A 13,301-nucleotide genomic window follows, 5' to 3' on the forward strand; every position below is an offset into this window, starting at 1 on the left:
TAGTACATGCCATCTGTTAATTATGATGTAAGTCTTCAACAAAATTGTGGAATGAGTCAGTAAAAGGTACTTTTTCAGCATTTAGAAAAGGAAGAAGTGATTAGAAGGAGTCAACATGAATCCATACAGCATGCAAAAGTAATCCTATTTTAAGTAGCATTTTATTGTTTAGTGGAAATGGGATGAAATTTTGATCAAAAAACCTGAGGTTTGAATCCTGGCACAGGTACTTGCTACCAGGATAACACTGGGCAGGTCACTTTGTCTCTCCACTTCTTAGCTTGCTCCCTCTGTAAAATGAGGAGATTGGACTAGATCACCTATAGGGCATCATTCATCCCTGAGCCTCCTGATCCTGTGATTACTCAGGGGAATGTCATAGACACTATATATGCTGGTTTCAGCAAAGCATTTGACAAAGTCCCTCATGATGTCTGCACAGACAAAATGGTGAAATGTGATCGTTCCAGTAAATAGATTTGCGATTGCTTGATTGGCCTTGCTCTAACGGTATTGACAACACTTCTATAAACCTGGAGAGAGTATGCTAGACCTCTGTCCATGGCCCTGGCTTGTCAGATATTTTTACTGAATGACACAGTCATGCTTTTCATATCTGTGCATGACACAAAATTAAGGAGATTATTAAGCATGTTATAAAACAGAATTAGGATCCAGATTCAACTCAAAGATTTTAGAGTCGTGAGGTCTGGGTTCATATTCCAAGTCAGCCATTTGTGTGATCTTGGGCAAATCACCTAACCTTGCTGAGACTGTTCCCTGAGTTTTAAAATGAGGGCTTGGATTACATGACCTCAGAGGTCCTTTCCAGCTTTAGATGAACAAACGTTTGAGCAAAGAACAGGGATTAGAAAGAATGACACAAGTCCCAGTCCTCAAGGAGTTTACAATACAGTAAAACAGAATACTCTGACTAGATAGACAAGGAACAGAGAAAGTACAATGACAAATTCAAGGAAGTTGAGCTCACGTGTGTCTGGGAAGATTCTATGGGGGTGTGGTACCTGAACTTTACATTGAAGGATGGGGTGGAATTTAACAGGGGGAAGTTGAGACAACGAAGAAGAGCCCGCATTTTGGGTCTGCTGGACTGTGTAGGGAAAGGCCCAGTGGTGGGAAAACATGAGATGAGTTTGATTAAAGCAGTGAATACATAAAGAGAAGGGGTATGAAATGATGCTGGAAAATGAGGCAAAAGTGGGACTAAGTCCAGAATTTAGGTTCAAAAGCTTAACTGAATGGTGTGGGGGAAGTTGGCTTGGCAGCTATATATGTGAAAAAAAGATCTGGAGGGTATTTGTTGCCAAGCAGCTCAGTGCGAGCCACTGGTCTGGCAGTGACATGGGGTTGGTGGCAGAGACAATTGGGAGGGGCGCTTGGCCATGGCTAGCCATCCAGGGTGCTGGCTGAGGGTCACATAGCCTCACAACTGCTGCTCTAGGTACTAGATGGAGTGGGAAGGAGTGGTTAAGGAAGAAGTCATCATGAAGTGAAATGTCAGAGCTGGGGGTGAGCCCATGAAGTTCTTGAGTGTCATGCCAGGGGTTGAGATGAAATGGTAATTGCCTTACAGAGTTCCTGCTAGCCTGTGCTCAGAGCTGCCAGGAAAGGTCAGTGGCAGTAGCTGCTCTGACAGCTGCCCTAGGGCTCCTGCTGCTTTTAAAGCCAGGCTAGCTCAGACCTCCTTGCTCAGCCCTGTTCTGCCCTGCCTGGCCATTTCAAAGACCCTCAGAGGTCTCTAAATAGTCCCTCTCATGGACAGAGCCCTCTTCTTGGGGTGTTTCAGGGGGGAGATGAGAGAGGGATCTGAATGCTTCAAAGGGCAAGATCCAGGTGCCACAGAGCTCTGATAATAAGACTGGAGAGTTAGATTAGAGCCATACTATGGAGGACTTGGTGCACTGTTCCAAAAAGTATGGGCTTTATTTGGAAGACAGGAGGGATCCACCAAAGGTTTTTGAGCAGGTGAGTAGTATGACCAGAGCTGTCCACTAGAAACTTTAATCTTGCGGCATCTTGAGGATGGATTAGTACAAGGAGAGACTGGAGGCAGGGAGGTTATTTGGGGGCTATTTCAGGCCAGAGGCAATGTGATATAAACTGGGGGGGGGCTGCAGGAGTGGGAAAGAAGGGACAGGGTCCAGAGGCTGCACTGTCTTGCAAGAGATTCTAGGAGATGCTCTGATCACCCTGCTTAGCGAGATGTCCTTGTAAAAGAGGCGATCACCAGCAAAGACAAAATGTACATTCTGATGGTGAGTCATTTCTGTTTTGCACGGAGGGAAGGAGCCTTCATGTTGTATGGCTCTAAAGTTTTGGGCTCCCTCCAATGGCCTGTCCTCTTAGCATTCCAGCCCTGGCCTTTCAACAGAGGCCTGCCTCCTCATTTCCTCTCCAGCATCAGCTGATGACTCATGCCTCTGATGGGTCCAGTCCCTCCCTTCCCGTCTTGTTCTCTTCCTCACTTACCTGCATCGAAGTCCTGCTGACTGGCCCTTCCTCTGGCCAGTGTTTCCCATGGTGCGGGAGCTCAGAACTCTCCCGGTAGTCCCGGGCTTTGGAATGCTGCAGGTGTAACACAGCCGGACTCTTGGCAGGCAGAGGAGGCCTATTTGTCTGTCCTGGATTCCCCTGCTGACTCATTTCAGACCTAGCAGGCTTGACTGGCCTCTTGGCTGGGACTGGAGTTTCTGAGGGGGTGGGAGGTTTGGGCTTTCCCTGGGTCTTTTCCCCTCCTGATGTGGTCTTCCCCTCTGCAGAGGAGGAACAGGTAAAGGAGCGCATCCTGGGAACGGGGAGGAAAGGGGCAGAGATCTGCCGGCTGGCCAACTTGCTGCCCTCGCCTTCTGGGGGCTTCGTGAGGATGATGGCTGGAGATGGAGCTCCGGGGTCTGGGCAGGCTGGCCGATCCTTCCTCAAGGCCTTGGGGGACTCTTGCTCTTTCCTGGGCACTGGCTTAGGGAAGGAACTCACAGACCCATACAGTGGATTCTCAAACATTTCCGGCTTCGTGGTCTGCTGTTCCTCCATCGGCAAGGGATCCGCCATGCTCTTCCCCAAGTCACTGGGCCTGTAGCCAATGGAGAAAAAGGAAAAAGATGAATGGAAGAGGATCAAGTTAGAAAGTCACAAACACAGAAAGGAGAATACACAGAGTTGAACGAAATCAGGGGGATGATGCAATTCAATTTACCTCCAACAGAAACTTTCTAACCCTAAGAATGATCTCAAAGTGTAGTGGGCTGCCTAGGGAGGGAGGGAGCTCTCTGCCACTGGGGATCCTCAAGCTAAGGTTGGGTGAATACTTGTCAGGTGTACTGAGGGATTCATGCTGAGTTAGACTAGATGGCTCTGAGGTCCTGCCCAATTTTACCAGGCACCTTCTAAACGTCAGGCCCTTGTAAGAATTTGAACAAGAGACAGCATTTCTTCACTTTGTAACCAAGGACAGTGAAAACTGGTTCCCTCCTCTTGCCCTTCCTACCAGCCATTTCTGACTCACTGCAATCTCTGATTCAGACATTCTTTGGAGGAGTGGCTTCTTGCCATGCAAGTCATGGGACACCTGACCCGGATGGGATCTTAACGGATGCCTTTGGAAAGTATTCTGCAACCTACTCTCCCAGAGCATGAGAGCCCATGAACAAGAAAGTGGAAATCGAGCAGAATTTACCTAATTGTGCCTGACATGGGGGAAAGATCATTCCAAGAAACCCTGCCCCTGCCAATTTCTAGTTGTATGATCCTGAGAAAGAGTCCCCCTTCTGAAGCTGTTTTCTTATCTGCAAAAGGGAGGAAATATAGCTGCCCTGCTTACCCTACAAAGTTTGCTAGGAAGGATAAAGGAAATAATGGATAAATTGAATAATAACATAATTATTAAATCATGGATAATTATAAAAATAATAATGGATTGAAACAAATTCAATTTAATTCAACAAGTGTTTATCAGATAAATTTAATTCAATAAGCATTTATCCAACATAAATTGGGGACAGCTTTAAATACAGTGCTGGGCCTTGAGTCAGGAAGACCCGAATTCAAAACTAGCCTTAGATACTTACTGTGTGACCCTGGGTAAGTCACTTAGTCTTAGTGTGATTCAGTTTCCTAAACTGTAAAATGAAGCTAATAATAGTACCTATCTCCCTAGGTTGTTGTAAGGATCAAATGAAATAATATTTATTAAATCATTTAGCATAGTAACTGGCATATAGTTGGTGCTTAATAAATGCTTATTCCCTTCTCCTTCCCCCAAGCACCTACTATGTATAAGGCAATTTGAAGGTCTGTCTGGTCAGCCCTTGTCCCTCTCCTGAGCTTGTCATGCCCATCCAATGGGATACTGGACATCTCCAACTGGATGGCCCAGAGGCATCCCAAGCTCATCGTGTCCTAAACAGAACCCATCCTCCCCCAACACCTTCTCCTCTACCTTTCCTGTTTTTGTTGATGGCACCACTATCCTTCCTTTCACTCACGTCCTCCACCTCAGAGCCATCCTTGCCTCTCCCTCACCAGCAAAGCCTGCCTGGTGCCAAGTCTTGTCGATTCTGCCCCCTGTGATTGCTTGCCTCTGACTCCTTCTCTTCACTCACGCAGCTACCACTCAACTTCAGGTTCTCCTCCCTTCCCCGGGCTATTTTGTAACAGCTTCCTGACTGGTCTCCCTTCCTCCATTCTATTTTCTCTAATCCATCCTCCACATGCTTGTCAAATTGATGTGCTGACCATAAGCAACTGATTAGCTGAAGGCAGAGAGACAGCACAGAGGATAAAGCTCTAGGCCTGAAGTCAGGATGACCCAAGTTCAAATCCAGCCTTAAATACTTCCTGGCTGTGTGACCCTGGGCAAGTCACTTAACCTCTATTAGTCTTGGAGGCAGCTAGGTGGGCTCCTCATATCAGAAGTTAGTCTGAGAGAGCCCAAATTTCTTGAAAGGCTGACCACAAGCTCTCTGTGAATTGAATGTGAGGTCATTGCCAGATCAGCTCATTTGCCAAATCATTCCTAAATCTTGGGTGCCATTCATAGAAATGTAGTGTCCACCAAGAGGTGACCAGCTGTCTGCAGACTGGGCCTGTCTGCATCTAGACGAATGGATTCACTTAATCTCCTACCTCTGTGCCTTTGCATTTGCTGTCCTTCCCCGCCCCCAACTCTGGCTGAAAGAATTCTTGGCTTCCTTAACAAGAGCTAACTAACATTCATATAATGCTGCATGGCTGGCAAAGCTCTTTACATATGCTATCTCATTTGAGCTTCAGGACGACCCTGGGGGGCAGGTGCTCCTGCTCGCACTATTTTGTTCTTGCTGTTCAGGGCTGTTTCAGCCACGTCTGACTCCCCACATCTGGGGTTTTCTTAGCAGAGATACTGGAGTAGTTGGCCATTTCCTTCTCCAGCTCATTTTCCAGATGAGGAAACTAAGGTAAACAGGGTGAAGTGACTTACCCAGGGGTACGCAGCTGTCAAGTACCTGAGGCTGGATTTGAACTCATGAAACTGAAACTTTCTGACTCCAAGCCAGGCCCTCTATCCACTGTGTTACCTAGCTGTCCTAACCATTTTACAGATGAGGAAACTGAGGCAGAGGTGAAGTGACTTGCCCACTGTCACACAGCTAGTACTGATAGTACTTGCAATCCTTTAATACCATATAGTTAACAAGAATATTTAGCTTAATTAGGAATAACCATCAAGGTAATTAGGATTTACCACTGAAGTAATCCTTCAAGATTACTTTAAGACTCAGTTGCAATGCTACCTTCAGCAGAAGGCTTTCCCTGGTCCCCCAGATGCTGGTGTCATCTACAAAAATCCCCCTTGAGGAAGTTGCTCTGTATCTTGTATGTACTATTTATTTCTGGGTTGTCTCCCCCATTAGAATGTAAGGTCCTTGAGAGCAGGGACTGTTTTTGCTTTTCTTTGTAGCTCCAGGGCTTAGCACAGTGCCTGGCATGTGTCTGCTGACTGATGAGTGCAGTGATAAGGTGTGTCACTCCAGCTGCCTTGTGTGGACCCAGTGGTGCAGTGGATAGAATGCTGGGCTTGGAATCAGGAAGACCCATCTTCCTGAGTTCAAATCGGTTCTCAGACACTTAATAGTTGTGTGACCCTGGGCAAGTCACATAACTTCCATTTGCCTGTTTCCTCAACTGTAAAACACAGATAATAACAGCACCTAGGGCAGCTAGGTGGCACGATAGTGCATAGAGTGCCAGGCCTGGAGTCAGGAAGATTTTTCTTCATGAGTTCAAATCTGGCCTTAGACACTTACTAGCTGTGTGACCCTGAGCAAGTCACTTAATCTTGTTTGCCTCAGTTTCCTCATCTGGAAAATGAGCTGGAGAAGGAAATAGTAAACCCCTCCAGTATTTTTGCCAAGAAAATTCCAAATGGGGTCATGGAGAGTCTGACACAACTGAAATGACTCAAAAAAAAGAAGAAAAGAAACCCAGCAAGAGGAATCCCTCTCCCCACACACTCCTATTCTCTTCTGCCTGTACTCAGCCAGAAGATCTGAGTTCGAATCTCCCTTCTGCTATTTATTCTGGATAGCTGTGTGGCCTTGGGCAAGTTAATCCACTTGAGTCTCAGTGGGGATAATCTCCCCGGCCCCTCCCAGCTCTCTGATTCTGAGCCTGTGACTTTTTAGGAGGAACATGAAGAGCCAGAACATGTCTAGAAGAGGGAGCCTAGGCTGGCAAAGGGGCCAGACCTGGGCTCTCATGAGAAGTCGGGGAAGAGAGTGGAGCTGTTAAGACTGAGCTGCCTTCAGGCTTGGGGAGGGCTGGTGGGTGGAAGAGGGAATAGATTCACTGTGTGGGATTCCAGAGGACAGAATGTGGACCAGTGGGAGGCAGAGAAGAGTCCAGGAAGGAGAGCTGGCCACGATGGCGCATTGATCTCCAGCTGGAAGGGATCTCAGAGACAGAGAACGCCACTTGGAGCCAGCAAGAACTGAGTTTGTGAATTCTGCCCCAGTGACCCTGGCTGCCTCAGTTTCCTCATTTCTAAAATGAGGATAATAGCTCCTATTTCCCTGGGGTGCCATTAGGATAAAGTGACATATTTGTAAAGCATTTTGCAAACTTTAAAGTGCCATATAAATGTCAGTAATTTCTAGTTGGGGAATCTGAGGTCCCACAGGGCTAAGTGAGTTGTCTGAGGTCACACAGGTAGTGAGAATCCCAGGTGGGCTTTGAAACCAGGTCCTCTGACTCTGAAGCCAGTGCTCTAAATGGCATTCTTGTTAGGTATTGAACTCCCCATGCCTGGAGGTATTCAGGCAGAGTCGAGATGACTAGTAGTCAGGGTGTTACAGAAAGGATTCTGGTAATGGGGAGAAAGTTGGACTAGGTGACCTCAAAGGCCCATGCCAGCTCTGAGCTCCATGAATCTAGGAAATCCCCTGACTTCTTACCAGGGTAAATCTGGTCATGAAAAATGATACTCACAGTTGCTCCTGGGTCCTGAGATTAGGAGCTCGGTTTGCTGAGCTGGGAAGGAACTTTTTGGGAGACAATGGGGGTTGTGAGGGTGGGGTCGGGGGAGACTCTCCCCAGTTGGGAACTGGGGGACTGTCTTTGGGAGGCTGATCATAGCTCCAGAAGGTAGACTGCAGCTCAGATGTGATGGCAGGCTTCCCGTGGAGGGGCATCTGCTGGCTGAAATGTCCCATCCCTAGATAGTTGGGGTTGGTGATCTCGGTGAAGTTGGAGCCACTGAAAAGAGCTCTGGAAGGGAAGGCAGACAGGCAGACAGGCACACACACACACACACACACACACACACACACACACACACACACATCCCTCAGTGTTCTGTACAGATGCCCATTGGCTGCTTGGATCCCAGCTTCCCCCAAGAATTTCTGACTTCCTTCCTCTCTGTCCTTTTATCCCCTTCAAGCCCCAGTCCACAGCAGTGGGCAGCAGAACTCACAAATACTCACACTAGGCAGAGGTGAGCTCTGACTCAGCCTCTCCCTCTTTTAGGGAAAGGTGGGAGGACTGTCCCACTGGGACGATCATTAATTTCCCATTATTCTGGAACCCATGATTCACCTAATGGATATTCTACAGCCAAGTTTTCCCCCAATCTGGGCTTCCTCTGCTTTACCAACCTGCCTCTGGACCTCATTCCATTGCTCTCTGCTGAGGCATGTTCAGGAGGAATAAAAGCAAATTTTCATATGAGTCTAAGTAAAACATAATTTGTCTGCCCTCTAAAACTGCTGCCTCATAGTATCGGAGACCTAGAGCTGAGAGGAAACTCAGAAGCCAGTTAGTCCAATAACCTCATTTTACAATTGAGGAAACTAATGCCCACAGTGGTCAAGTGACTTGCCCAGGGTCACAGGTAGCAGAATTGGGCTTTGAGCCCAGATCTAATCCAATGCCCAGACAACAGAGAGTGAACCAGCCAGCAGCTTGAAGTTAGAGAGATGTGACCTTGAAGTCATGCCCCATTCTGGATCAGCCATTTGGACTACTGCTCCTTGCCATTGGCAAAGATAATCATAGGTTTCTGACCAAGAGAAAAGGGACTTCCTTGCTCCTGGACACTTCCCCCAGGACTTCCAGTTAACCTGAATGCAGATTTTTTTCATTGAGACAGCAGGATTCCCAAGTGGCTTCCAATCAGCCTCCTCAAGCAGAGACTGAGATCAGTGGTTCTAGTCAAGAGGCTGGCTGAATCAAAGTTCTGAAGATTAACGGGTGTGAGTGTGAGAGTGTGTGTGTGTGTGTGTGTGTGTGTGCGCCACGCGTGCACACACACATCTTAGGGTAATAGATGGGTGATCCCAAGAGCTCATGGTAGAAGTATTTTGCCAAAAAAACAAAAGTATTTTGCCCTAATCAATGCAGATTAACCCTAGAAGCCTTCTGTAATCATTTTTTTCTGACTTGCACTAGTTCTTCTGCCCCTTTCCAAAACTTCTGTTAGGGTCATGGCGGCAGTGGGCTTTGGGAGCCCAAGGGAGCAGTCAGTCAGTCATTCAACAAGCCTTTAATCTTATAAGCACTTGGTGTGTGCCAGGGACTTTGACAGTACCAATGTTACCGAGAGATCAGGAAGGATGAGGAGGGAAAGAAGGTCACTCGGTCTGGTAAGTAAGAGCTCACTAGCAGTTTTAGCAGGAGCACTTCCAGAAGCCAGACTAGAGAGGGTTTAGAAGAGAGAGGAAAAAGGACCCAATTACTGGGGGTCTTTTCAAGGATTCTGGCCATGAAGGCAAGGAAATCTATAGGACAATAACTAGGGAGGGTAGTTGGATCGTTCATTTTTTAAAAGATGGGGACATAAATGTGTTTGTGGGCAGCAGGAAAAAGCAGCCAGTGGCTAGGAAAAGGCTAAAGAATAGTACAGAGGGAGGCTGAGGCTGTTGAACCTCTTTGGGGCCAGAAGATGCAGGGGGCTGTACAGACCTGTTGTCTACACTGCTGGGAGCGTGGGTGGGGGCCGGCGTCAGGTGGCCTGAGGAGGCTAGAACTGGGCCAGCCCAGGAATGGATCAGCTCAAAGCTCCTATGATGCCCAGTCATAGGACTGGGCCTGTACAACTGTACTTCCAGCCTGAGTGAGACAGGGAGACCCAGGCTTTCAAAAATAATTACAATAAATAATTTTTTAAAAATAATAATAAGAGAGTGGGAAGAATGAGTGATAATGACAGGGGCCAATCTGCTAAAGAAGATGGGATGGGATCGTGGGTTCACGTAGAAGGTCCCGTCTTTGCCAAGAGAAGGGCTGCCTCTTCATGAGGGGCAGCTGGGTGGCTCGGTGGCTAGAGCACAGGGCCTGGAGTCAGGAAGACTGGAGTCACACTCTGGCCTCAGACACCAGCTGTGTGACCCTGGGCAAGTCACTTCATCCCTGTTTATCTTAATCCACTGGAAAAGGAAATGGCAAATCACTGCAGTATCTTCGCCAAGAAAACCCCATGGATAGCATGGTCCACGGGGTGATGAAGAGTCAATGACTGCCTAACAGCCTCTTTGGGAAAGACAAGGAAGGAGAGAGTGGGAGAAGGCATGTGAGTCACGGGAGGTGAGAAGAGGAAGAGAAGGAGCCCCTGGCGAATCCTGCTCGCCAAGCAGGGCCCTGAGAGGATTGAGGGGGGATGAAAGAGTCTGGAGAAGCCGAGGAGGGGCGCAGGACACTGAATCCACTGGGGAGCTGTCGGCCAGTGGCAGGAGTTTCCTCTAGAGCTCTTCTAGGCCTAGTGGAGCTTCTGCCAGGCCCCAGATCTCCAAGCCTTCCCCCATGCACTTTCCCAGGCTGTTCTAAATGATGTGGTCGCATCCACTACCTACCTGGAGGGACACTCCCAGTGTTTGAGGGGATCGTGACTAGTGAGGCTCTTCAGGGACTTCTGCCCAATGGCCTCATCTCGCTCTGTCTTCACAAAGTCTGGAAGAAAAGGGTTAAAAAAGGAAATGAGATTTTCAGTGACAGACTCCTCTGCTTTCCTGCCACCCTTGGCACTGGCCATTAGCAGGGGTCCTCAGGGTCTGAGCCTCCGGCAGAGTTTTTCCAATGACGATGTCTTGGCAAATTGCCCCATGCAATGAGGGCAAAGGGAAGCTTTTTCTCTAAAAGAACAACTTTTTTTTTTTTTGCTAGGAGGGCCTGTTAAGAGCTGGGTTAGCAACTCTGAGAAGCCAGAGGCCATAGGAGAACGCACCCCAGCTGCTCCAAGCTGCTGCCCATCCAGCCTGCTGCCCTGCTGAAGGGATTCATCCACCAAGACAGAGGAAGTGTCCGGCGGGAGAAATGTACTCACTGCCTTTCTAGAAAGATTTTGGGATATTCCTCTAACTAAAGAAGCCACTTTGAAGTCCACAGGATAAGCCATGTTTTGGGAAGCTTTCTGAGTAGACTCTGAGCAGAAGCAAATGAAAGGCAGGATGCAGATGGGAAGCCGCCCAATTTCCAAGATCATAAACCAAAGGCATCTTTAGTTAACTAGTGTTTGGGCCCCTTGGCACCTGTCAGAGCATTGCCAAGTTCTGCCAGAGCACAAGAGGCACACTTGACTGCCTGGTGCTAAAGATTCACAACAAATGCCCATTTGAATCTCCTTTAAAGCTTCCAAACTTGATGGAAATGAAGAAAAAGGAGATAATTCAACCAATAATAAGCACTTGGTTGATTTATCTCACAGCTTTTTCCCCCAGTGTCGTCCCAAAGCATGGGATCACAGGAACGTAGAGCTTGAGTTGGGGGCAAATGGCTGAGTGAACAATTACTATCTAGCCCCACTCTTGAAATTTATCTTTATTTTTTAAAAAGTGGTTTTAATGCCTTTTGCTTTTACAACACAGTAGTTACTGGAAACACCCTCTATTGCTCTCTCTGCTCTCCTGGTATAGTCTGTGCTCCTTGGCTGTGGTCTAGCATGGGACAGTGGGAAGCATGCTGCATGTGCAGTCAGAGGCCTGGGGTTCAAATTCCAATTTCATCATTTACTATTCTGGGCAAGCCACAACCTCCCTAGGGCTTGTTTCAGCATCTGTAAAATGAGGGGGTTATAGAACTTTTTTTTAAATGAGGAGGGGCAGCTAGGTGGCACAGTGGATAGAGCACCAGCCCTGGATTCAGGAGGACCTGAGTTCAAATGCGGCCTTAGTCACAGAACACTTACTAGCTGTGTGACCCTGGGCAAGTCACTTAAGCCCATTGCCTAGCCAAGAAAGAAAGAAAGAAAGAAAGAAAGAAAGAAAGAAAGAAAGAAAGAAGAAGAAGGAAGGAAGGAAGGAAGGAAGGAAGGAAGGAAGGAAGGAAGGAAGGAAGGAAGGAAGGAAGGAAGGAAGGAAGGAAGGAAGGAAGAAAAGAAAAGAAAAGAAAAGAAAAGAAAAGAAAAGAAAAGAAAAGAAAAGAAAAGAAAAGAAAAGAAAAGAGGGAGTTAGAGGTGATTGTTGAGGTCACTTCCAGCTTTAAATCTGTGACTGTATTTCATTCTTCTCCCCTCCCCACTCCTATTCTATTCTATTCTATTCTATTCTATTCTATTCTATTCTATTCTATTCTATTCTATTCTATTCTATTCTATTCTATTCTATTCTATTCTATTCTATTCTTCTCTATAAAGGAGGTGAGTGTCTTGGCAGAAAAATGTTTCAACTTTGCTAAGGTAAACTACACTGACATTGGTTCACAGTAGCAAGCCTCCTGATGAGGAAGCCATCCCCCTCCCGCATCCTCATCCTGCCTTACCGTACAGCCTTTCTCTCTTCTTCCCTTGGGAGGTCTGCAGCTTAATTTCCCCTCGGAAGTGACCCATCATCTCTCCATGGTGGGTGAGGGCAGTATAGATGGGAACCAAGGACTCAGTGGCTTCGGATCTCAAAGCAATGCAGCCTTCACCTGCAGGAGGAGATAGATGTTAGATGGATGTGAAGAATTCAGCCATTTCCGCGGAAGGCAAGAAAATCTTTGGTCCCACATGTTGCTGAAGAGGAAGGTGGAATGAAGTAGGTGGGGGGAGGGCAGTCAGGGTCAGGGCTTTGCCCTTTGAGGTTTCTACAGCCCTTCAGCTAGGCTTAGCCGTACTCTTGTCCCACCCAGTATACAGCCATCTCCATGAAAGCCTATCTCTGGCCCTTCCCTATAGGAGCTGAAAGAGGGAATGGCTGAGGCCTGACTGGATGGGCCTCCAAATTCAGCTGTAAAATAGCATTAAATGAGAAAATGGCATCTCCAAAGGTCCCAGTTTCTAAGGGTCTTAGAGAGGAAACCAAACAAATAAGCTAAAAATGAACAAGATGAGAATGTGAGAGAAGAGCTCAGGGGGTGCCATGCACATTTCTTGATAGAAACAAGCTTTGAAATGGAATTTGGCAGCAGAAAGTACTGTGGGGACAAAAGGGGAATTCCAGATTTTTGGAGTTGGGAGAGACCTCAGCAGCTGTCTCATCCAGTCCCAAAGAATCCCCATTATAATCCAGCCTCTGAGTGAAGCCTCCTGGTGGCCGGGAGTCTGCCCATCCTCCTCCTGGCCAGCTCAGTGTTGGGAAGCCTAAATCTGACTTTTTGTACCTTCTTCTCACTGCTTCTAGGTCAGTCACTAACCAATTCATCCTAAAACATGCTTGGGAATCCAAGCCAAGCTCACTGGCGTCTGGTTTTCAGAGTCCAATCCGACCCGTCTTTTGGAAATCTGACTGTGCTTCCTTCTCTGGTCCTCGGCTGCCTCTCTCGGGCACCACACTCTCTCTAATACTGTGGGCTGGGGCTCCGCGGGCATGCCTCAGTGCTCATTCAGTAGGAAG

The 13,301-nt window shown here is 47.5% G+C and overlaps 1 protein-coding gene across 3 annotated transcripts in view; it reads right to left on the reverse strand.

The window, feature by feature from the left end:
• The window catches only part of INPP5D (inositol polyphosphate-5-phosphatase D), a 139,076-nt gene that overhangs the window by 3,621 nt on the left and 122,154 nt on the right, over positions 1-13,301 (reverse strand). The window contains exons 24-28 of one of the 3 annotated variants that reach the window (XM_020972101.2): positions 12,247-12,396; positions 10,344-10,440; positions 7,483-7,761; positions 2,491-3,091; positions 143-290 (exon numbers count right to left, since the gene is read on the reverse strand). In XM_020972101.2, coding sequence (XP_020827760.1) covers positions 234-290; positions 2,491-3,091; positions 7,483-7,761; positions 10,344-10,440; positions 12,247-12,396 — 1,184 coding nt within the window. In that variant the 3' untranslated portion in view covers positions 143-233. Of the gene's footprint in view, positions 1-142; positions 291-2,490; positions 3,092-7,482; positions 7,762-10,343; positions 10,441-12,246; positions 12,397-13,301 lie in introns of those variants that run through there. The other 2 variants (XM_020972102.2, XM_020972103.2) reach the window with 2 other exon arrangements.

Source organism: Phascolarctos cinereus, unplaced genomic scaffold (assembly GCF_003287225.1).
Source record: "Phascolarctos cinereus isolate Bilbo 61053 unplaced genomic scaffold, phaCin_HiC Scaffold_5;HRSCAF=322, whole genome shotgun sequence".
Lineage (NCBI taxonomy): Eukaryota > Metazoa > Chordata > Mammalia > Diprotodontia > Phascolarctidae > Phascolarctos > Phascolarctos cinereus.